At 37.3% G+C, this 22,809-nt stretch overlaps 1 protein-coding gene across 5 annotated transcripts; it reads left to right on the top strand.

Moving 5' to 3' along the window:
- The first annotated feature begins 4,790 nt into the window (after window positions 1-4,790).
- LOC110861405 lies at window positions 4,791-13,627 on the top strand. 5 transcript variants are annotated; one of them, XM_035844690.1, is made up of 5 exons: window positions 4,791-5,614; window positions 5,968-6,250; window positions 6,916-7,033; window positions 13,152-13,253; window positions 13,381-13,627. In XM_035844690.1, the coding sequence occupies exons 1-3, from the start codon at window positions 5,216-5,218 to the stop codon at window positions 6,948-6,950; spliced, it is 717 nt and encodes a 238-aa protein (XP_035700583.1). In that variant the 5' UTR covers window positions 4,791-5,215; the 3' UTR covers window positions 6,951-7,033; window positions 13,152-13,253; window positions 13,381-13,627. The 5 variants fall into 5 exon arrangements, 2 of the variants coding, with proteins under 2 accessions (XP_035700583.1, XP_035700584.1); XM_035844691.1 differs by lacking the exons at window positions 13,152-13,253; window positions 13,381-13,627 and adding an exon at window positions 7,122-7,346; XR_004833175.1 differs by lacking the exons at window positions 4,791-5,614; window positions 5,968-6,250 and adding an exon at window positions 6,406-6,421.
- The last annotated feature ends 9,182 nt before the right edge of the window (window positions 13,628-22,809 follow it).

Here is a 22,809-nt window from a genome sequence, read left to right as displayed (position 1 = left end):
CTGCTAAACCAATCCGAGGACGTGAATATCCCGTCCAAAATTAGACTAACTATAGCCAGTCCGTTTATCCAGTGAAAAAAGACGGGGACGGAGATTGCAGCATTTATTGTTGTCGACAGATTCTTGATTTTGCAATATTCCTTTGTAAGAATGTCTTGTAATTGTTGGTTGGGTCGCTTGCATGATTTCGTAATTTCTATGAAGGATACAACTGCATCCTTCAAGAGGAGGGAGGAGGTGATGAGCCCAATCTGGGCAAACAGAGTTAAGCTGCAGTCCCAATTAAATGCTATGAAATCCATCACCCAAATTGTGACAAGGACCTCGTCCACCGTGCAGTTGGTCATATTTGATAAATCTTGTTTAGAATGTGCGCCCAGTGTCCACACAAATTTGGTGTGTTCCACATGTAGGTTCAACTGGCAGAGAACATCTCTACTGGTCAATATATCCACACATGCAAGGATGCCGGGTAACATAGTTACAGAGATTGAGAGCAAGTCGAATTTATCAAATGGCTAGAAATTGTAAAAAATTGGTCTTTAGAAGCGATCCCCCGCCCATTCCCACTCTCGCTCAAACTTTCACCCACCACTGGATGTAAAAAATGTTCGGTAACATTTGTACCTGACGCATGGTACAAACCAATAAGTTGTATGCATGATTGAACTAAATTAAGGAAATACCACATAATAAGGTGCCTTTCATAAAATAATTAGCTTTCTACATAAGAACATCTCAAGAATAAGTACGATCTGCCATTCACCTATGCAGGTTGAAGTGATCGAACTTTTTTATACACCCTGTACTTTCACTTCCTGTTGAGTAAAAATTGTTTACGTATTGTATTAACCTTTACTTACCCGAACCCATGGACCCATGTGCATGCCTGCCTTGGTCACCATGTCGGCGACTTTGGTCTGTCGGTGTATCCAAAAGAGTGAGAAGAATGCAACAACGTAGAGAACTTCACTTATGGCTCTAGCAACTTTGAAGTAGAGTAAAATTTTCGGCGTGTCCTTTGCCTCCATCACCGTCGTGGTCACGAACCCCAAAATCAGCCTGGTGAGGCCGATAAGCTGAACAAGGCCGCAAAATATCTGACAAAAAATGAAACAAAAATTATTTTTTGCTTACACACATACACTGTAGCCAGAAATAGAATTTTTGAAAATTTAAATTTTCTGAATAAATTTTCGAAAAAAAAAAAAAAAATAACTGTGGAGCAGAATATGTTTTCCGCCACGATGACACAGAGTTGGATAAAGCTTAGTGTTAATAGTATTTGTACCATTTGGAAGTTATTAGTGGCCATCTCGTAGTATTGTTGACCTCTCTGACTCAAGGAGAATTCACACTTGACGGGCACCATGCCGATGTAGTAGGCCAAGTTTATAAACTTGACGAGTCCAGGTCGAGCTTTCTTCCACATTATTGCTGCCTGCAAAATACATAATTGTTCAGGGTCAATATTAATGAGGGAGGAAATAGTGGAGAAAGTAGTGGTGAAAATAATGCAGAAAATAGTGGTAAAATAGTGGAGAAAGTAGTGGTGAAAGTAGTATTGTTCATACTAACGGTAGATAGGCACGAGGAGGGTCTCGGCGAACTTGCTAAATAATTGAGCATACACAATAATTTGGTACCAATCTGAATACGGCGTTCCCCCCGGGTAAGAATATATGTCCGTGATCTCACTGCAGACCAGTATTGTTTACCACTTTGGCAGCTATAATTTGCTATCAAATTATTTGGAGTGCAGTACAAAATAATTGTACATTGCGTTGCATCAAGCTCATTCGCATTCACATTTTCTGTCATTTAAACTTTTCCGTGCATTGTGGTAGCTCCAAGTTGTTCATCAACATTCAATCTCGGATTTGCATTCAGCACAATACAGATACATATACGGTACAGGGTACAAAAAAACTTATTTTACCTTTTTCAATCAGCGGTCGAGAAGTTAAAAAAATGGCCAGCACCGTCACACTCTGACCTACTTACGGAAGATTTTGGTGAAAGCACACTTTCACCTTCAGCTCCACCCTTTTAGTCCTTCCAGCACAAGAAGAGACGTTCCCAAAGAAGGCAGGATAATTGACTTGTTCAATTTTTGCGGCGTCCCAGTAAAGTTGAATTCGGCTTAATTATTGCACTTTTTTCTTTTACAACTTTCCACCTGTTATTCCCTAAAATACTGGAGAAAGAGTGACGAGAGGAGAAAGGAGTGAGGAAGAGGAATACAGTTGCAATGAAATAAGTTGTAAGATATTTATGACTAAATTTAATTACTAATCAATCTAATTTTTCGAGTTTGATCCCATAAAAAAGTGCATAAAATCACTCTCTACACTTTCTCTCTACGACCTCTCACTACTATGTGTCATGCATGTACAGAGAAATGAGGGGTGTCCTGTCTGATTGGAATAATTCGTTAAAGGATGACTATACTTCTAGAGAGCTGGACAAGGAGGGTAAAAAAAGACAATTTGCAATTTATTTCGCAATTATTTAGCAACAAAGGGGTAGCATGACTCGCCAAATATGTATAAGTACACGATACTGATCAGCACACAAAAAAAGGGAAAGACATTCAGAAAAAGTGCATTCATTTTTGGGTTCATTTTTACGCAACATTTTTTATTATCTTTTTTTACGTACCTATCCTTCGCTTATCTTGTACGAGAAATGAGTAAGACGAGTATCAAAAAACATGTATGTATCAGCGTCGGATTAAACGTGACGATTCGATTCAAGAGAAGAGGATCATTGATTCAAATTTCAGCTTATCTATTCTGCGGAACAATGATATTGACTCATCGCCAAAGTTTAATCTGTTGTCTCCGTGACAATAAACAGCGTTTTTATTTGCAATTTATTTTTTTGCTTCGAAAACATCTTGTTTTTCTCACTCATTATGACCAATGTGGGAGTTGTAAAAAGGCTTAACAATCGCGAATGAAAAGAATAAGGAGCCAAAAGCTGTCGTTGACTTCTATATTGACGTCAAAAATTGTGTTGGCAACTTCGTTTCAACCACCAACCTACAAACGTGAACTACGTAAGTTACAGGTCATGTGAATTTTGCTGTCCAGTACAATTAGAATCATTGCATATGTGGACGTATTAGGTAGGTAGGTTGGTTTATTCGAGATTGATGTAGCGCAAGCTTTTACAATCATATAATCATTCATCAATATACAGATTCATTCAAAGTACATACATACATAATTTCATCTTACAAATCAAAGAACTAGTAAAGTGTGTGCTCAGTTGTGGGCATAATCCACAAGTAGCACTCGGCATCCCAATACAGGCTAATCACGCACTCTAATAATTATGATAAGCTAAATCTAATGATAATATATATGTAACCGCAGTAGAAAAGGGTGTAGAGGGAAAACCGAGAGTTCGGAAAACCTCTACATGTATTGAGAAGGTGGCCCAATACACCATTCGGCAGATTGCTACCATACGCCCAGGTAGGAAAATGAATGGCAGGGATACATAGGCGGATTCCATGGGGTGTTGGGGATATCCAAATGAGTAATGGCGTCTGCAGGCGGAAGCAGACAGTTGAAGGTTGTTGGGCGGGTCACTGCCCGCGTCCCCCATGGAAGCCGTAGCCGGGGCCAAATTTCTTGAAGAAATTTTGACATCAAATTAAATGTTCTGGATTCGCATTAGTTATCATCTCGCGATATTTTTGATGGGGCATCTTCTTCAATGTAAATTAAATCATGAATTACTTGGAAAACTTGTTTTTGATTTTTTTATCCAGACATTGTGGGAAAAAATGATGTGAGCCACGGCATTTTCCAAACCACACTTCCAATCAGTTGCCAGAATTTGCTATGAAATTTTGTGTCAACGTAGATACAAAAATATTATAAAATACTAAGGAGGAGAGGTCCCTTGGTGGAAATGTCCGATCGCCTTGATATTTTTTATGGTGAAGGCCCATATCATGGGGAGTTCGGAATGGGATGTCAGTAGTGTCTATGGGCCCCACCTCCTGAGTGCACACCCCCTAAAAACTCGAGAATCACTCAACTTACCACCTTCATTTCTTCACCAAAAATCCAATTTTGGTCGGATTTTCAAATTTTTTGCATATTATTAATCCCAGATAGTTGCTCCACGGTATCCAATATAAAACTCATCAATTTTGAAAATTTAATTTTCGAAATACATACCCATACTCAGGAAATTATCATAAATATCAAAATTTTCAAAATTGGTGAGTTGAGGAAATATTGGATAACTTTAAAAATTATTGATAACCATGTTGCATGATCCCTGCAAATAGCAAAGTAGGCGTAAATTCTGGTCGTCCATTAAATACATGTTGTTAAAATGCTTCTTTAATTAAATCGTAGTCTGGATGCCACACACAGGTCAGAATCATTTGGCAATGCCGTGATATTTTCATTCAGTTTTCACTTTTACCCTTTGTTCATCCAACCATCCGCTTTTCAGATGTTTGATTTTATGTAAGAAACAAAAAGTGGTAACTTCCAATCAATTACAAGTTCAATGATACAATTTCTCGATGATTTTTACAATAAAATTCAGTCAGGCTGACATCCTGTACCTTGAAAGTGAGAGAATAAACCTAGAGAAATACATGCATGTCCAAATGATAAAGCGAAAGTCTGCTTCGGGAACCCGATGGGAATCCGGGAATATATTGATCTGCCATTTCCTATCGCACAGCTCTACATTCTCTAAAGCATTGCGCTGTGCATGGATGAGAAAGTAAAGGATCTACCATTTCTTGCCGTCTGCAATCTTTCCTTATGTTGCTAAAAACGCACATAATCTTAACACCCACACTGCAAAAAATCGGCTGGTGTAAATTTAATGGTGTTAATTTTGGTGGTCATTTGTCACCGTGTAGTGTAAATTTTGTCCCCAATGGTGTTATAATTTACATCACACGGTGTAAAATTTAACACGCAAAGGGTGGATATGTGACTCCACCGCCTTGGTGTCAGTAATTTTTAAGTGACCATCTAGTGATAAATTAACACCACACGGTGACCAATTTACAACACATGGTGACAAATTGACACCACATGGTCATAAATTGACACCATACCATAAAAAATTAACACCACCCGCGGGGTGGATATGCGACTACACCGGATTTTTTGCAGTGCACACCTTCAATTTGTATATCTTTATTACATCTTGAGATCAATTAGTGAAAGCCATGTTCGGATCGCGTAGATCTTCAAAACTTCAACGCTACCCTTCAGCCGACTACGAGTTCCACCCAGGTTCAGATTTTGAGCTGATTTTAACCAAGTCAGAATTTCGACCTGGAGAGATGGTCACCTTCCAAGTAAATGCCCGGAATGGAAACGCAGTCCGATTAAATCTTTACACGCAGCTTATGCAAACTGCAGTTTTTCTTCAAAGAGGAAAGTTCAGTGCGGAGAAAACCGAGGTTGGGAGCGTAATGAGTCACACCACGTTTTGTAATATGACGTGGCGAGATCAAATCTATATACCACCGGCGACACAACCTACTACTAAAACCTTGCGACCAGGACAAGTTCAAGACGAGGGTTACATCGGTAAACGAGTTGTCGAAATTTCATACAGCTTGGTAATTAAACCTATTATAAAATTTTTACATTGGCCGTACTCACGTCTCTGTTGGAAAATGTGGCAAATCTCGTTAATTGGGCATAGCAACATAACTTGCCAAGTTTTCCAAATTTGCGAGATTTAACAAAACTATTGGCTGAAAAGCCATGGGATTTCTCTTCGCAAATTTACTCAACTCCAAGGCATGTATTTATTTGACAAACTTATTTCGCAAATTTGCCAAATAAGGTTGCTTTCCGACATAAGAACCAGACGTGAGGACGGCCATTATATTTCGTTGGGTTGGGTTAACTTTGGTGCGTAAATTATATTTCAAATTATACTGTATACAATTTTTCACCCAACTTCCAGATTTTGTCTACAAGGGTGGAGTCTGTAAAATTGATAAGGGATGAAATGCCAATCAAAATCGTGCCATGGGAAGTTGACAATGGAGTGGCACAAATTTATCAGAGTCCAATTGTGGCAACTACCATAGTTGCCACAACTGGGGGTAGTTGTAACGAAAGTCGAAACCTGTTTCCTCAGGCTGTACCTTTTAATAGAAGTTTACTAACAACAGAATTTGACAATCTCCCACCCCACTACTCTATGCTGTCATTACGCTCCCCATTCAGTGGATCCTCGGAAACCCGTAAGCATAATTCAATGTGTCTAACAATGAGTCTAATAATGACGGTGCCTCATGTGAGCTACACTTATTTTGTTGAAATGGATGGCTAACGATCGTGAATTTTATGCGGATAAATTGGTCTAAGCTAACTACATGCTATTACCCAGATGTCGCTCCCGACGGGATTTCGGAGTAAGCCAAAATGTAGAATTTCGAAAAATCTCGCTCAAAGATGTGCACAATTTTGCCTCCTTTTCGAATCGAATAATTTAGAAACCTCATAGTTTCAAAAACTTTACCAACAATAACCACACTTATTTTTTGGAAAGCCTCAGAAATCCCTAAAATATTGACACAACATCGTATTTGATCCATATAGAGTTGTACAATTCCCAGGAAAGGAAAATAGATTCCCGGAGTTTTGGGAATATTCCCCGTTCCCAAAATTCCCAAGGAATTTATTTTAACATTGTGCTTATGAAGAAATAAAATAAATTCCGGGAAAATTGGGAATATTCCCCACTCCCAAAATTCCGAGTGGGAATTCCACAACTCTAGATCCATATCTATTCATTCCCATACGCATTCGCAGGAATTTGAACAGAATAACAGATTTCAAAAGGCACTCGCATTTTTTGTTGAGCCGATGAGTTCTTTGAATTAAATATTTTCAAAAATATTTTCAGTTCCACCCAGTTATGAGGACGTCGTACACAATTAAAATCTAGACGGTCATCCTGAATGTTCTCTGTGGCACAAAGTCGGAAATTCGTCCATTTCTGGTTTCAATACACGTTGGAATTTGTGAGTATTTTAATGTTTAGTTGAAAATGGTTGTTTCTCATGTTAAACCCAAAGATTAAACGAGTTGTATCTTATGTTCAACGAAAAGTATGCAGCCACCGCATGCCGTATCCAATGGTGTATGGTTTTCCCATTGTTTGGGTTCTTCCTGCAAACCGCATCTATGTATTGTCACTGATTGTTGAGAAACCTTGTTATTTTGGTCATTTAATTTGTCACGTTTTAATGTTATTGTGTGTAAATTGCTGTACTCTATGGGCCTCGAAAGAGTGGAAGAAATAAATAAAGTGCGGCAAAGCACGATACATAAGTAGCGCAATAATGCTGAGAATGCTGAGGATGCTGAGAATTAATTTGCGCTATAAAGCTCAAATTAATTAAATTAATTAATTACTGATTGATTGATTAATTAAATTAATGACTGATTGATTAATTAATTGATTAATGATTGATTAATTAATTGATTGACTGATTGATTAATTAATTGACCACATGCTCTATACTGCGACATGCCGACAACACCAAAAAACATGTTTTCCCCAAATTTCATGCATATCGACCGCAAAATGCCGAAATTAGGGCATGGCGACAAAATTTGTCGCAAAACCTTGATCGCCATATTGCGACATGAACACAACACCTAAAAACATGTTTTCCCCAAATTTCATGCATATCGACCGCAAAATGCCGAATCTAGGGCATGGCGACAAAATTTGTCGTCAAAACCTTGATCGCCATATTGCGACATGAAGACAACACCAAAAAACATGTTTTCCCCAAATTTCATGCATATCGACCGCAAAATGCCGAAATTAGGGCATGGCGACAAAATTTGTCGCAAAACCTTGATCGCCATATTGCGACATGAAGCCAACACCAAAAAACATGTTTTCCCCAAATTTCATGCATATCGACCGCAAAATGCCGAAATTAGGGCATGGCGACAAAATTTGTCGCAAAACCTTGATCGCCATATTGCGACATGAAGACAACACCAAAAAACATGTTTTCCCCAAATTTCATGCATATCGACCGCAAAATGCCGAAATTAGGGCATGGCGACAAAATTTGTCGCAAAACCTTGATCGCCATATTGCGACATGAAGACAACACCAAAAAACATGTTTTCCCCAAATTTCATGCATATCGACCGCAAAATGCCGAAATTAGGGCATGGCGACAAAATTTGTCGCAAAACCTTGATCGCCATATTGCGACATGAAGACAACACCAAAAAAAATGTTTTCCCCAAATTTCATGCATATCGACCGCAAAATGCCGAAATTAGGCCATGGCGACAGAATTTGGCGAAAAAAATTTCGAAACCTTAGTCGCCATATTGCGACATGTCGACAACACCGAAAAACATGTTTTGCCCAAATTTCATGCCAATCGCCCAAAAAATGCCGAAATTAGGCCATGGCGACGTTTTTCGACATGATGTCGACAAAGTGGTCACACCCCCTTAATAGGGTGTCACCCCATAGCCGTGAAGAACATGTGTTAAAAATTTCAAGTCGCTGAGACAAGCCGTTCTTGAGTTTTAGTGTTGACGGACAGACGGACGGACGGACGGACGGACAGACTAACTAACCGATCGCATAAGTAGCTTGCGCTACTTAATAAATCTATCTATCTATCTACTAATCCATATCTTGAACGGATTTCAGTAATGCAATTTTTAAAAACTTGTATTCATCCGAGCTTTCGATAACTACACTGCAAAAAAACCGGTGTAGTCACATATCCACCCCTCGTGTGGTACTAATTTGTCACCGTATGGTGTAAATTTGTAGCCATGTGTTGTTAATTCGTCACCACTTGTTTGAGTTAACATTTTTCTTTAAATGAAACCAGCAAAACGCGCGTGTAAAACTTTCCCCGAAAACACTGCTGAATCCGTTTATCAGCAATCAGCACTGATGGATTGTATGAACTTCCGCATCCTTTCTTTAAACTTTTAAATATAAATTTGAAGTCAATTCCTATTTCCCCTGTATACATAATTCCACTCCAGAATTTTCCGTTTCTTAATTGGAGGAATGCTGCTTTTATCTTCACTTTCGGAAATATTACTACTAGACGAATCAAATTGCAATGTTTTACTCATTTAAAAAAATGGTATCAGAAATAAAGAAACTGGAATAATATGGGAGCTGGGATGGTAATAGAATGGTATGAAGGTGAATAGTACCAGCCAGTTCATTGTCTCTTATCTTTAGTTTGCATATCATATTATTGGGTTAGTCAAATTTTTAATGGGCAAAAAAAATAATACTTATGGGCAAAAGTAGTATGGGCAAAAATATTACATTTAATGGGCAAAAGTAATATTTTTAATGGGCTCTGAGTCTTCAGAATTTAGGAACTATTGCCCCTTCGTCGTTAGCCTTCATCTTTTTGAAATGTGGATGGCATATGATTTTCTCTGGATTTACTTGGCTGGGGTTCGCTCTTTTTGTGGGGATAACGTGCATCGTGCACTATTTCAGGATTTTGGAAAGGTATTTATTATGGATATTAATCGCGAGTTCGCAATGCTACATATTTTTGGAAAACTTTGAAAAGTAATTTGCAAACTAAATATGGGTTGTGTGCGCTTTTTCTTCTAAACACAAAATTATACCGAAATTTTTTGCTCACCGACAACTTGTTGGTGAGCAAAAAGTTAGCAACAGCTAGTGATGCGCAAATTTTAACTTCATTTTTTTCTAACGTTGCGATGTAAGATAGTGAAGTGAATATCCTCACTTTGTAGCCCTGAGGATGAGCAAGTTCGTAAATTATTTTAAACCCAACTTTTTTCCCCTAACGATGCAAACTGGTCATTAATGTCCTCAGCAATTGGTTACCGTGATTAAAATTTTGCCATGTTAACGAAATTTAGGGAGGTACTGTCAATTTTTAACGTCCACGATAAAGAGGAATGCATCAAATTCTACAGGGAGATTCAAATTCTGGAAAAGATTTTGAACTCATTCCTCATGCCGAGCATCGTTCCGCTAACAATCGTCATAATTCCACTGCATAAAATAATTGCGCAGTATGTGTGTGTCATGCTTCGTGACGAAATCCCGATGCCTGGCTTCCTCGTCTTTCCCATCATGGGGGTGGACTCGACGATTGTCAACATCCTGGTTTTCACGTTGGCCTCCTTGGTGCATAACGCGTCTCGCGACATTCTTCAGAAGTTGGGTCAAAAAATTGTCACGTTCAGAGGTGGTAACGAGGACAGGTTGCGCAGAAAGGTGAAAGCTTGTGCCGTCCTGAAGATCAAGTTTGGCTCAAATTTTATCGATCAAGGAACTCCCCTCGTAATACAGAATTTCTGCATGACGCAAACAATGAATCTTATTTTGATGAAGGTGGCACGATAAAGTAGAAGGTGATTATATAATTTTGGACAGCCAATTTATTTTTGGATGGATTTTGGTTGAGTAAATATCGAGTCTTGTTTGCGATGCGAATGAAATATGTAAATGGATTTTATGTGACATTTCCAATATTTGCAAAAGTCTTGTAACCGTTGGCAAAATTATGTTTTTTTAAATGTATAAATCTAGACTTGGATGCGATCATATAAATTTCACCCATGTTTTCTCATTTAGTAAATGCATAAATAGATACGTTTTAGTTTTAGCCCGAGTAAGGGCATATGGAACCGGTCTGTCTGTCTGTCTGTGGACATGATAACTCTCTTTAAACTTATCCGATCGACTTCAAATTTGGTACACACGTATATTGGGTCAAAAGTAAGGCTAACAATGCGATGACGCCAGCGGTCTCGCTCCGATTTTAATGAAACTATGTAATTGTGTAGATTTACATAAATAATTAGACACGTATTTCGGGTTTTTTCATAATGCTCAGTTTGGACGAAGTTATAGTGGTATAAGTGAGCGAGAATTGACATTTTTTCCTAGGCAAATGCGTTGACCTTTGTTTTCATTTCTCCTCCTTCTTTACTCAATTTCGCTTCTCGCAACATTGTCTTTGAGAATATTTTTTGAAATTCGAATTAAAAATAAAAATATATCCAATAAATATATTACTGAAATTGGAAAAAATAGAGTCATGTAAAATTAACGATAATCGTTATTTAATTTAATAAATTATTGCCGTTGAAAATAGTTCTTCCCCTAATAATTAAAAACAAATTATCAAAGGGGTTCAATTTAATAATTTGACTAATAAAATCACGATTATCGTTAATTTTACATAACTCTATTTTTTCTAATTTTATTTATATAGTATATATTTTTATTTTTAATTCGAATTTCAAAACCTGGCGACCATTGACCATGTAGGTCATGACCTACATGGTATATTACCGTACTCGACCTTTGTTTTAAGCCCTTTTATCGATAGTCGCAGACCGGAGTAAAATTTTGGTTGCCTTCAAAATTTATATTTACAGTTTTAGTTTTAAATAATTAATTTGTTTGCTTAGCATTGCAAGCTCCCATAGTGCTTTGAATGGATAGGAAGAGAGACGAACTGGGAGAAAAAGAAAAGGAGAAGTTTGACAGCGGGTAGAAACAGAGGTTTACAAGTTTGTCCTGTGGAGATCGGTGCAGTTGTTGCAATTTTACTGGAATGGTGGCAATGAAGAAATAATGTCGATTACGACATGCTCAACATTACGACAAGTACAAATCATTACTTTGTACTTGCTGCATCATCTTCACTATACATAAAAACTGACGGAACCATCGTAGTGACAAAGTTTAATTCGCAACAATATTAAATGTGTTTATAATCGTGATATAATGTGGGGATGATGTTCTTAATGTGTTGGAAATATTATGTGTGCATGTGGACTTGAATGTGTGCATATATTTACTAGGTGGTTGATTTAAGCATGGGAATGAGAAATGTGAGACTGCTGTTGTAAAGTGTAACAATTATTTATTTTGCATTTCACTGCATATGTACTTTTATTAAAGTGCTTTCGGCACATTGAGATTAATTATATTTAGTCTTAGTTGCTCTCTGAATGAGGCAAATTGAGACTCGAATGCCATTTTTGTTCAGAGCTGACAATTTATATTTATTAATTAATTGGATGATGCGGTTACGATCGTGGGGCTTTATATATCCCGCACGGTCGGACCGAAAAGGAGTGGCTAAAAAGCCCTCCAAAATTCTATGAAAAATCTTAAAATAACTCAAAATTCTGAGAATTTGAGTTCATCTTTCCAACATTGGGTACATGCATGCAAAAGCTCAATTTTATGTAGTGCATGCATATGCGTGGGTTGAGTGGGAGAGAAACTACAGCTCGTACTCTTTGCCACCACCACCATGCATATGTCTTTGTTGCAGTTTTCATGCAACAACAATATTACAGAAAATGAGAAGCGTATATGCTTCTCAACACTAAGTATTCAGGGCCGGATGGTGTTCTTGGCAACATTCTTAGAATAGATAGAGTTTTCCTCCAAGTTGACCACCAACCAACTGGGTAAATACCCCGTAAATACCACTAAAAATTGTGATCTAAATAAATTTGGCTCTGTACCTTGCAATAACTGATGGTTAATATGCAATAAATATACATAAATACATATGCTTCTCAACGAACTGCCTCGTACTAAAACCAATTTATCTTCTTTTTTTCCCCTATCCCCACCATCCAACTGGTATTATGACTCTTACAAGCTTACACTACCCATTGCAAGGTAGATATACGAATTGAGATATCTGGTCTGACGTCAGATTTATTTGGTAATGCTCATTACTCGGTAAGATTTTTTTGACAAGTCTCTCAGTAACTAAAATAATTATTAATTCCTCGAATTTCATGGCATGTGCAAACCAGTATTCATCCCCATTACGATGTAATTCATTACGCAAATTACTGGATGGAATGAGCTAAATATAAAAGCACCACGATTTTCTTCCAGGATGACTAAACAAACTTGCGAGAGACAGGAAAATAGACAGGAAATATTATCTCGCACTAATTTGGTATTGTTATTTTATCCCATATAAACTTGTTTTTTTACGAGTATTTATACCGCAGTATTCTTTCCACTCCAAAAAATTGGGTTGTCTTTTTAGAGTCCAACCATTTTTTTAAAACTATTTAATTGATAGCGATTTAACCCTGTTTCAGCTTATAATTTGCCTTGAAGAAACTGGGAAATGTCGCCCACCATGTTCTATTTCGCCGTCATGCTCATCGTTCTCGCTGCCTTTGCCGTCCTAGAAGCCAATGGTAAATTTACAAAATATTTCAATGACCAAGTTTAATTAGTATTAAATTTGGGTGGCACAAGCAGGATGACTTTGGCAATTCAGTTTGAATTTGCATTGATTATATTTTACATTTTTGGTTTCCTTAGGAGAATGTTTCAACACGCGGTGCCACGCCCATTCTGAGGGATCATGGTGCCCGGAAAATATGATCACGAAAAGCTGGCATTACTGCGCTGGTATCGCCGGAAAGTGGGAAGAGTGTTGCACCCGCTAATTTCCAGTTGGTTTGCTTCTTCAATCAGTTGATACAAAATACAAATTGGGTTTGAGAAATATTGATTGATTATGGATTTCCTTACATGAGGCAATAAATAATGGAGTGATAAATGTCAATATACTGTGCGAAATTTATTTGCAAATTTAAATCTTTAAATATTAAGAAGTTGTAGAAACCAAAACGTGTTTTCACAAATTCCAGATGCATGCAAAAGGTTGGACAGCTACGAAATGAAAAGTTTTGCATTTCTGTGATGTTTAAAAATAAGCAAAAACAATTTCTGTATATGATTATTTTCTGATTAACTAACATTTTTAACACACTTGTGCCTATTTAGTAAACTTATGTATAGATGCCAATTTCACACTTGCAAATGTTAATTTTAAGAACGCTTCGTCATACTCCTCCTAACGCAATTGTTGAAATTTTGAATCACTATTTATGAGACTTATTTATCATACTCACTACAAAACGTAGTGTCTCCACACTTGGGCAAAACAACGGCCATCATCCATCGTCCTGCGTATATCGACCATTTTTTGCGTCCATCGTCCTGCGATGTTTTTTGGTTTAAATGAATTTATGAGTAAATTACTTGAAAAAAACCAAACTTTGCATAAAAGAATTTTCAGCAGGTTTAGGAGATTAAGATAATAGGGAGTATTAACTTTACGAAGGAGCAGATTTTTCTGCTTTTTGCTCATTCTGCGACCGCAACCCCGCGCATTGCTTTTTTTGCTCAAAAGGGAAAAAGTAACTCTGGAGATGCTTTATCTAGTGAGCAGAATAACCAGGGAAATGAGCAGAATCGCATGCGCAGTACAAACAAAAACTGAGCAAAAGGTATACTTTCTGCTTTTTTGGTCAAAGTGATACTCCCTTATGAGTGATACTTGTTTATACTAGAAAAACTCAATTAACGTCATGTCTAGCCAAGTGGCTGCAACCGATTAATCTCATCTCAATTCAGCCAATTAATGTCACTATCAATGCCAACCTTGGATGAGTGAGGACCCAATTTTGCAAAAAATAAAAATTGCTGTTAATTTACTCAGGGAACTCTATGTTAATAGAATATTTTCTTGCTTACACAATTGGAATTTCAGGCATATTTTGAACTTAATTATTTGGATCATTCCATTTAAAAGCCTGTACAAAACTCGCAAACTTGGCAAAAATCTATACGCATGTTCAGGAGTTAATTATTTTAAACCATTGCCATAGAACGAATTCACAATTTGTTTGTGCCCATCCCATGGCGATGCGTGAATGTCTCTTCTCATACACCAGAGCTATACCCCGACCATTTTTCGGCGGCGGCGGCTGGTGAGCTCAAAATCCTCGGCGGCGGCAAACTTGGTTCATTCGATCATTTTCTGCATCGAAATAAATAAAATAACCAAGTTGGTACACATTGATTAAAGTAGCAGTACATGTATTTAAGAGACGTCCACCGTTTGTTGCCAATAAAGTTTTTATTATTATTATTAATTTTAACAAACGTTCAGGCCACTAAATAACTCTTCTGTTGTACAATCCTTTGCAGTGTTTCGTGTGGATAAAACCACACTGGACGGGCTGGTGCCCAAAAGGTGGTTTTAATGGTCAAAATGGCCAAAAGTGGGCAATAGGTTATATCAATATACGATTAACCACTTTTGGACATTGACCAGTGGTTAAAACCGGCCAAATAAGGTTTTGGAAGTCCAAAAAGAAACACTGATCCTTTGTAGCTTTCACAGAAAAGTACCTATTTTAAAGTGCAAATAATTATGCTAAAATGTGTACAAATACAACTATCTCGTCTGACCTTCTATGTACTATTTCCTCGCCTCTTTCTCCAACTCCCTTTTTACATCTGATTTTATATTCTACCCAATTTTCCCATCGACACTAGTAAAGTCTCAAAATATCTTAAAACTCAACACAAATCAATGCCTAAAATTGAAATACTTTTTTTATAATCTAGAAGCTTCCAAAGGTATTTTTATGTCAACTCTAAATCTCGCAAAAATAGCGAGTCTCTGACATCATAAATCAAAAATCCTAGAAAGCCATTCCAAATGATTACATAGGAAATGTTCTATTTTGCCATAAATAGATCGAGGTCTAGACTTTCCTGGAGCACATACCGAGCTGTGAATTTTGTAAATAATTAATATAACCTATAATATGTACAATGGGTAAAATATGATATGTTTATAATTAGTTTATCTCTTAAATACTTTTAATTATTGGACTAGCAACAGTTATTATTTATTTCGCAAACTTTTGCTATTTCAATACGGACTTGACCTGAGTACGCCAACTAGCTGCAATTTTATATGTATCCTGCAACTGGATTCCAAATATTATTGCAGGTGAGTAATGACCTTAATAATCCCAAAACTTGAACAATACCTTGTTTATCATCAACTCGTTTTTTAGTTACCGCACAAGTATCTGTGGGCCGTGTCAATTATTCAAGACCATTTTAGCTTCATAACGTCAAACAAACCACTCCACTGAATTTATACTGCTGACATGAAGTATGACATGAAGTATGACTCCACATAGGTATATATTACTTTTTGAAGGAGATACACATATTATTAATTTGAGTGAAGGTTAGGTTAAGTCACAAACTTAACTTTACACATCAACAGAAACATAATAATTCATGAAATAAAACTGAAGGTGACTTAATTTATTTTACATACTGTATTTGACGGTTACCCGTCTTATTGACCCAGTCAGATTGCCCCACGATAGATTGACCCAGCCGTATTGACCCAGAGAGACATTGACCACATGCCATATTGACCCAGCGTCAGATTGACCCCAGGACATAAAATGCAAGTTCAAAATAATCTACAGCTCTCCACACGTATGTTTATACTTACTACATAGTTAATGTATACTATATCAAATTTTTCGGAAAAAATCCAGGGTTGGATTCACACTGCAATTTCTAAAAAAAGTTGTTGTCGTATCAACTCGCTGTGTCAATATCAGGGTTGTAGGTGTGATTTTCACAGTCTGCGATTTCACTGTGATTTATGTGATATGTGATTTCATTGTGATCTGTGATTTGTGTGATTTATGTGATATGTGATTTCATCCAATACTTGGTTAGGGAGGTATGTAAGTACGTATTAAATGTTCCATTTCCCACCCAAACGATTAATTAATACTATAATCGTATTCTACATGAAATTACGAAGATTTTGGTATATCATAGAGCATACTCTTAAGTTTGTATACATAAATCGTATGACAGGGCTACGTTGCATATATTAAAAAATATGCTTATGTCATTACATTACATACCAAACCATATCAAATTATATATCAAAATCTCCGTAATTTCATGTAGAATACGATTATACTATTAATTAATCGTTTAGGTGGGAAATGAAACATTTAATACGTATTTACATACCTCCCTAACCAAGTATTGGATGAAATCACATATCACATAAATCACATAAATCACGTAAATCACGCAAATCACATAAATCACAGTGTGATGTGATTTGACTCACTGTGATGTGATTTTAACAACCCTGGTCAATATGGTTGGGTAAATCTGTCGTGGGTCAATCTGACTGGGTCAATATGACATGGAATCATATTTGACGAAGTGTATGGCACACCCTTTTTATTAAGAAACATTTACCACACGTATTTCATTTGATTTCGTGCAGTCCAGAAAAAATTCCACTTATCTACTACCCATCATTTATTGTCCATGACGAGCATAAGTGAAACTGTCTGCGTCCAGCAAAAGTCTTGCAGTACGAGAGGTGTCCCACCGTCGACAAAGTTGCTGCCGAATTTAATCTTGAGACTAGTACATGACCACAGTTCCCTCCGTAGTATCTTTCCCTCCCTCTTGGATCCCTCTATTCTCACAGCGGCTGTTTTAAAGCAAGTCATCAAGGCAGTCGAATCCGTGAATATGAACGACGAGAGAGTCGAGGACACCACGTTACATAACATAGCGCTGAATCCCATTAAAGGAAATATTTGAAATTGGAGCAGTGTCATTTTCCCCAGGAAGCGGAAACATCCAAACATTGACATTATTTGTATTCCAGGCATCACTGAGAGCATTATTGGTAAACAGGCCCGGATAATGAAGTCATTGAAAAGCCTTTCCAACACGTGGAGCTGCCGATAGATGGAGATATTTTGTCGCATGGCGGCAAACGATGGAGGCGAGTCGCTTCAAAAAAATTAATTAGGTCACGTTACGCACACTTTTACCATCTTGGTAACAATATTATTACCGGTACAATATTATGACATTATACGGCGAGATTACAATTTTTAAATCGATTTGTCAATTGATACCAGTAAAACCTTGCTTTAGGTTTGGTGACATGGGCATGATTTAGCCTCTCTCTTCATGAAAATTTTTTACCAAAGCAGTTTAATTGCATAATATCTCCACCGGTAACATTATAGCCAAATAATTATTTCGAATAAAGTTTACGTACAATTTCAGTAAATAAATATACTCCAGAAAGCATCCAATTCCAGGAATATAAAGATTGAAGAGCCAAACTACCCCGCCGAATGTCAACGCGTAGTTCAGAAACGTTTCTGCAGCCAGGACGGGCAACCAATAGGGCAAACTGGGCCCGATCCAGTCCCCTTTGTCAGTGCAGAAGAGTGTACTTGCCCCAAAATAGGGTCGCTGGCACCAGTCAAAGTAGACCAGAACCATATTGAACAGGGCATAGTTGGGAACCGTAAAATACAACAGAATAGTACACACGAGACGGAGGAACTGGACAGCCATCTGATTTGCAGATTCCTTCACTTTATTCAATGGTTTATCTACAAATATAAAAATCTTGGATTATAAGGTTTCGTAATAATACTAATACAGAGTTTAACAGTCCCGTATCGCTTTTTGGATACCTTCGTGAGCAAGAGTAGATTTAAAACCCATATTTTTCGAAATGGTATTTAAAAATTTAAAAAACTCCGAAACTTGGCCATTCCATGATTTCTCTAAAATTATGCATGAGTGTTTGTCGACACTTTGTCTCCTTGTGACATAGTTTTGAAGATTCTGTTATTTTCCTTCATCTCTACCAGCAATGCAAACAAGTATACCTATACCTGGTCAATTTCTAACTCACCCTTCAAAAACTGTCTCTCCCACTGGACCATCGTATTCCAAATTTGGGACACATTATTCCGAATGCCCCAATTCCATCCGACCGAATGGAGCCCGAAATATGCAAGGATCATTCCCAACAGTTGTGCCTTCCTGGTGAAAGGCTCCTTTCCGAAGATAACCCATCTAAACATGTTATAAGTGTAACATGCTTGGATGAGGAGGAAAATCTTGTACCAGATTTTTCTCCTTTTGCTCTCCGTTAACACCATTTTGATTCCGAATCCTTCCACGTCAACGAAAAAGAAGGGAGACGCGTAAAGAAGGTTGCATACTTTTAAATGCTTTCGCAAAAACGGGAAATATATTGTGGAAAGCATATTTGATGTGCCGGACTAGACTCGATGCCACGTTGTGAATGAGCTGGTAACCCATGTACTTTGTGGGGTTGGTAAGACTACCCGATAGAAAGAGATAGCCAGACCAGCGGCGGTAGCTCACTGAAGGCTAATTGCCGGCGAGCTGGTAACCCAACAAATCTGTTTATTACTGAATTAAGAACTACTCACTGACGTAAAGCAAGTTTTATAAAACTGCATATGAACGGCGAACGTTATTCAATGGAGAAATTGGATCATATAAGACGCCACGTGTCAATTATCTTACTCCTCCATAACGGGAAAATTATGACAATTATATTATGCCAGTTTGTGGAGATTGGCTCGAATTGAAAATAACATACGCCAACGTCAAAGATTACACACATATGTACTAATTGGGTAAGCTGTGGTGGAATAAGTAATTAAAAATAATCGCATAACGTTTACACAAAATTCCACGGAATATAGTTTTCTAGTCAATCATTTAAATTGGCGTGTAATTTACACATCCATCATCTATATTCATTTTACCCATTAAATAAAATATTTTTGCCCTTAATACCTTTCGCCTATTACAGAAAGAGCCGTTTACCCATTAATAATTTGAATTTTCCTAATAAAATAATACATGATAAATATAGTTTATTCCCTGAAATGTTGGGAATATCAATAAATGGTATATTATCTATAATTATTTAACTTTCTCTAATGAGCAGGAGAGGTAATTGTATGTAATTTATGCAATTTACAAAAGAATGGCTCTTGGTTGTGGTAAAGGTTATGTTCGTATTTCATTTCAATTATCTGGAAATTAACCTTCGTAAATTAGGGCGCCTTGAACTTGAAAATGACATCTACCCAGCCTTTTATACATACATAGAAACGAATTTTCTTTAATATTCAATAATGCTTTAGCAAATCTAGGTAAGGAAGTCATACTTGATATAGATGAAGATAAGTCTTCTACGCCAGGATATTTATCACCAAGTTTGATGCAAAATAACCGGAAAGATAGGTGCAAATTATTGACCACTTACAGTTTTCTGGCCACTACCCCCACAAATCGATCGCATTATTATAGAATTTTTTTCAAATGACAAATTGAAAAAGTTATAACATGGGGCTTATGGGCGAAAGTTGAAAATTTGACCAAAACCACGTTTTAAAAAAAATTCTAATTTTGTCCAAAAAAATCGTACCGAGGTGCATGATACATCAAATTATTCAGGATGAGTTGGCCTATCGATAAAAAATAAAATGGGACGTGAAAATTTGTCATTTTTTTGCGAATTGCAATTTTTGTAATCCCTCGAAAATTTGAATAAATAAACTACAAATTTTTCGTACTGCAAAAGATTTCGAAAAATTTTCAATGAATGAAATTTGCAGCTTTTTCATGAAAACGAAAATAAATTGACCTCAAAAAATATTTTGCGAAAACGTCATTATGCACCGTATATTAAAATGCAGGGATTTACATATCGAAAGAAAATGCCGTGAGGAATTACAGCACATAAGCGGCTGAACTGAACTGCTCAAATGCCGCACTAAATGTTGTTATAAAGAGTTGGTATCTCAAGTTAAAATGCTCAAAGAATAAACCGTTGCGAACGAAATGTAGCAATAGGGTGAAGCCAAGTCGTAGTCCCGTCTACACGGTCACTCGGTCATCACACGTCAAAACCATGTCGATTTTTTAAACTCCCGTCCAAAAATACGCCTAAAACGACCAAAACAAAAAATTCGACATCTTTGACGGTTGGCGTCGTTGTCCTGGCGCCGTGACCTTACGACCTACAATGCCCATCTTCGAACTCATCTGTACTTTAAAAATTAGAAGCACGTTGCGAAAACCGCATGTCGAAATTCGAATCTGTTCTGAAGTTATCGTGGATATGGACAGGCGGACGGACGGACGGACAGACAGACAAGAAATTAACATTATAGGGTTTCACCCTATAATAATCTGGGCTGAACCAGGGGTCGACGCCGACAAATTTTCGCATAAAATACTCAGAGGTGCACCGCTCTTCGGCACCCCTTAACTACCGTATGGAGAATATATATTTTTTTTAGTGTGTTATAACTTGTAAACCAGTCCAACCGACTGAATGTGACTAACACTTGAATAAAGGTAAATTGAATTGAATTGAATTGATGTCCACATTGACCTGAGTGAGAAGAACGGCATCCATGAATACTTCGATACGTTGATCCGAAATTTGTACTGCTGTTCCCTAAATACAAATAAAATTGAGAGGAACCTTGACTACAATTTATTCATATTTACCATCTCGATTTCCGGATCACGAAACAGACCAGTGCCATTATTGGTGTAAGGTTTGTCGAATATGACCGTGGCAAGAAAAACAGAAATCACAAAGGAAACACAAGAACACACGATTAGCACAGTGGTCAACAATTCGTGCTTGACGGAGACCATTTTCAAACTTATTCTTCTCTACGAGCTAGAGGAGCTTATGTTAAAAAATGGCAAGTCACACCGTTCGGGAGTTAGAGCGCAGTCAGACAACATGGATGGATGGGTCGTTAATAATCCATATTGGCTTGTGGAGAGTAATAAATTATTCAATATTAAGGCCGGATGGAAAAGAATAATTGATTGTAATACAATTTCTTACCGATTGAACTAGCTGATCGATCTTATATTTTTCAATTTAATATCCGGGTATGAATGCTTAGAAAATTTAGGATGGTATCAACCCGCAATATGTGGGGAGACAACGTATCTCCCAAAAATTAAGGACATGAGTATAGCCTACTTGGTCTGAAATATATAGTACTAGTGCATATATAAGTTAAATTGTATGTATAGATGAGAGAAGAAGGATGTGATGGAAGCCTGAGACGTTGATGATTGATGTGAGCTGGACAGGAGAGAAGAAGTTAGGTTAGTTCTTCGGAAGTTAGCAGCTATTTAGTATGGTCCAACAAGAGTCTCTGTGGCAACATTGCACACGTTGTAAAAATTTTGAAGCTGTTTTTCTTTATACTCTACAGTCAGGTACTTTTCACCATAAAGATGGGTTCATACCTTTTCAAAAATCAATGTTATACATATGCAGTCAGCCGTTTTCCTGCATTATATAATTTTACGTAAACTAAAAGCCTCTAAAGGTTTCCAAGGTTTTCCAAACATATATCTATAGATCGTTCTTGTTCATCTATAGCAAGCGAACGCGGTTCCTGTTCTAGTCAATTTCAATTACTTCCTTCAAAGTGATTCCTCGTTTAACTATTTCGTAGGTCGAGTTCGATCTGGTTTTCACATCCATAATCACCATTAAATGTTCTGATCCGGAGTTCTTACAGTTAAGAACTTTTGTCGCCCTTGAGGGGAGCTCCTGATCCTTATAATCGGGCCTCTTCCAAAGAAGGATTGAAATAGAAAGAACCTAAATAATTCAGAGCCAAGGGTCCCAAATCCAACAAATCGGGCTCAGATGTTCTGCTGCTGCCCTTGGAATGACTACACCCTCTAAACTATATCCTCGCCATAACTTTTAAGAAAACTTTATGGAATATATTGAGCTGGAAGAAGGTCCAAATTTGTAGTGACATTAGATGAAGCATGGGTTTATATTGGAAAATGCCACCGAAAAAGCAGAAAACGGTTAGAGAAGAGAGGATTAAAAATTCCATCAAATAAGGTCGTCCCTAACTTGGTAAGTTTCATGGTTGTCGGAGTACTGTTTGAAATTTGAAAAACAACCTTCAATCTTGCTCTTAAAATGGTCCATACAACATATTGAGGTGGTCAAACAAATTAAGAAGCGTCGTTTATAAG

This window comes from Folsomia candida, unplaced genomic scaffold (genome assembly GCF_002217175.1).
Source record: "Folsomia candida strain VU population unplaced genomic scaffold, ASM221717v1 Fcan01_Sc041, whole genome shotgun sequence".
Classification (NCBI taxonomy): domain Eukaryota; kingdom Metazoa; phylum Arthropoda; class Collembola; order Entomobryomorpha; family Isotomidae; genus Folsomia; species Folsomia candida.
Note: the sequence above shows the minus strand (reverse complement) of the source record. Positions and strands in the feature narration are given on the sequence as shown.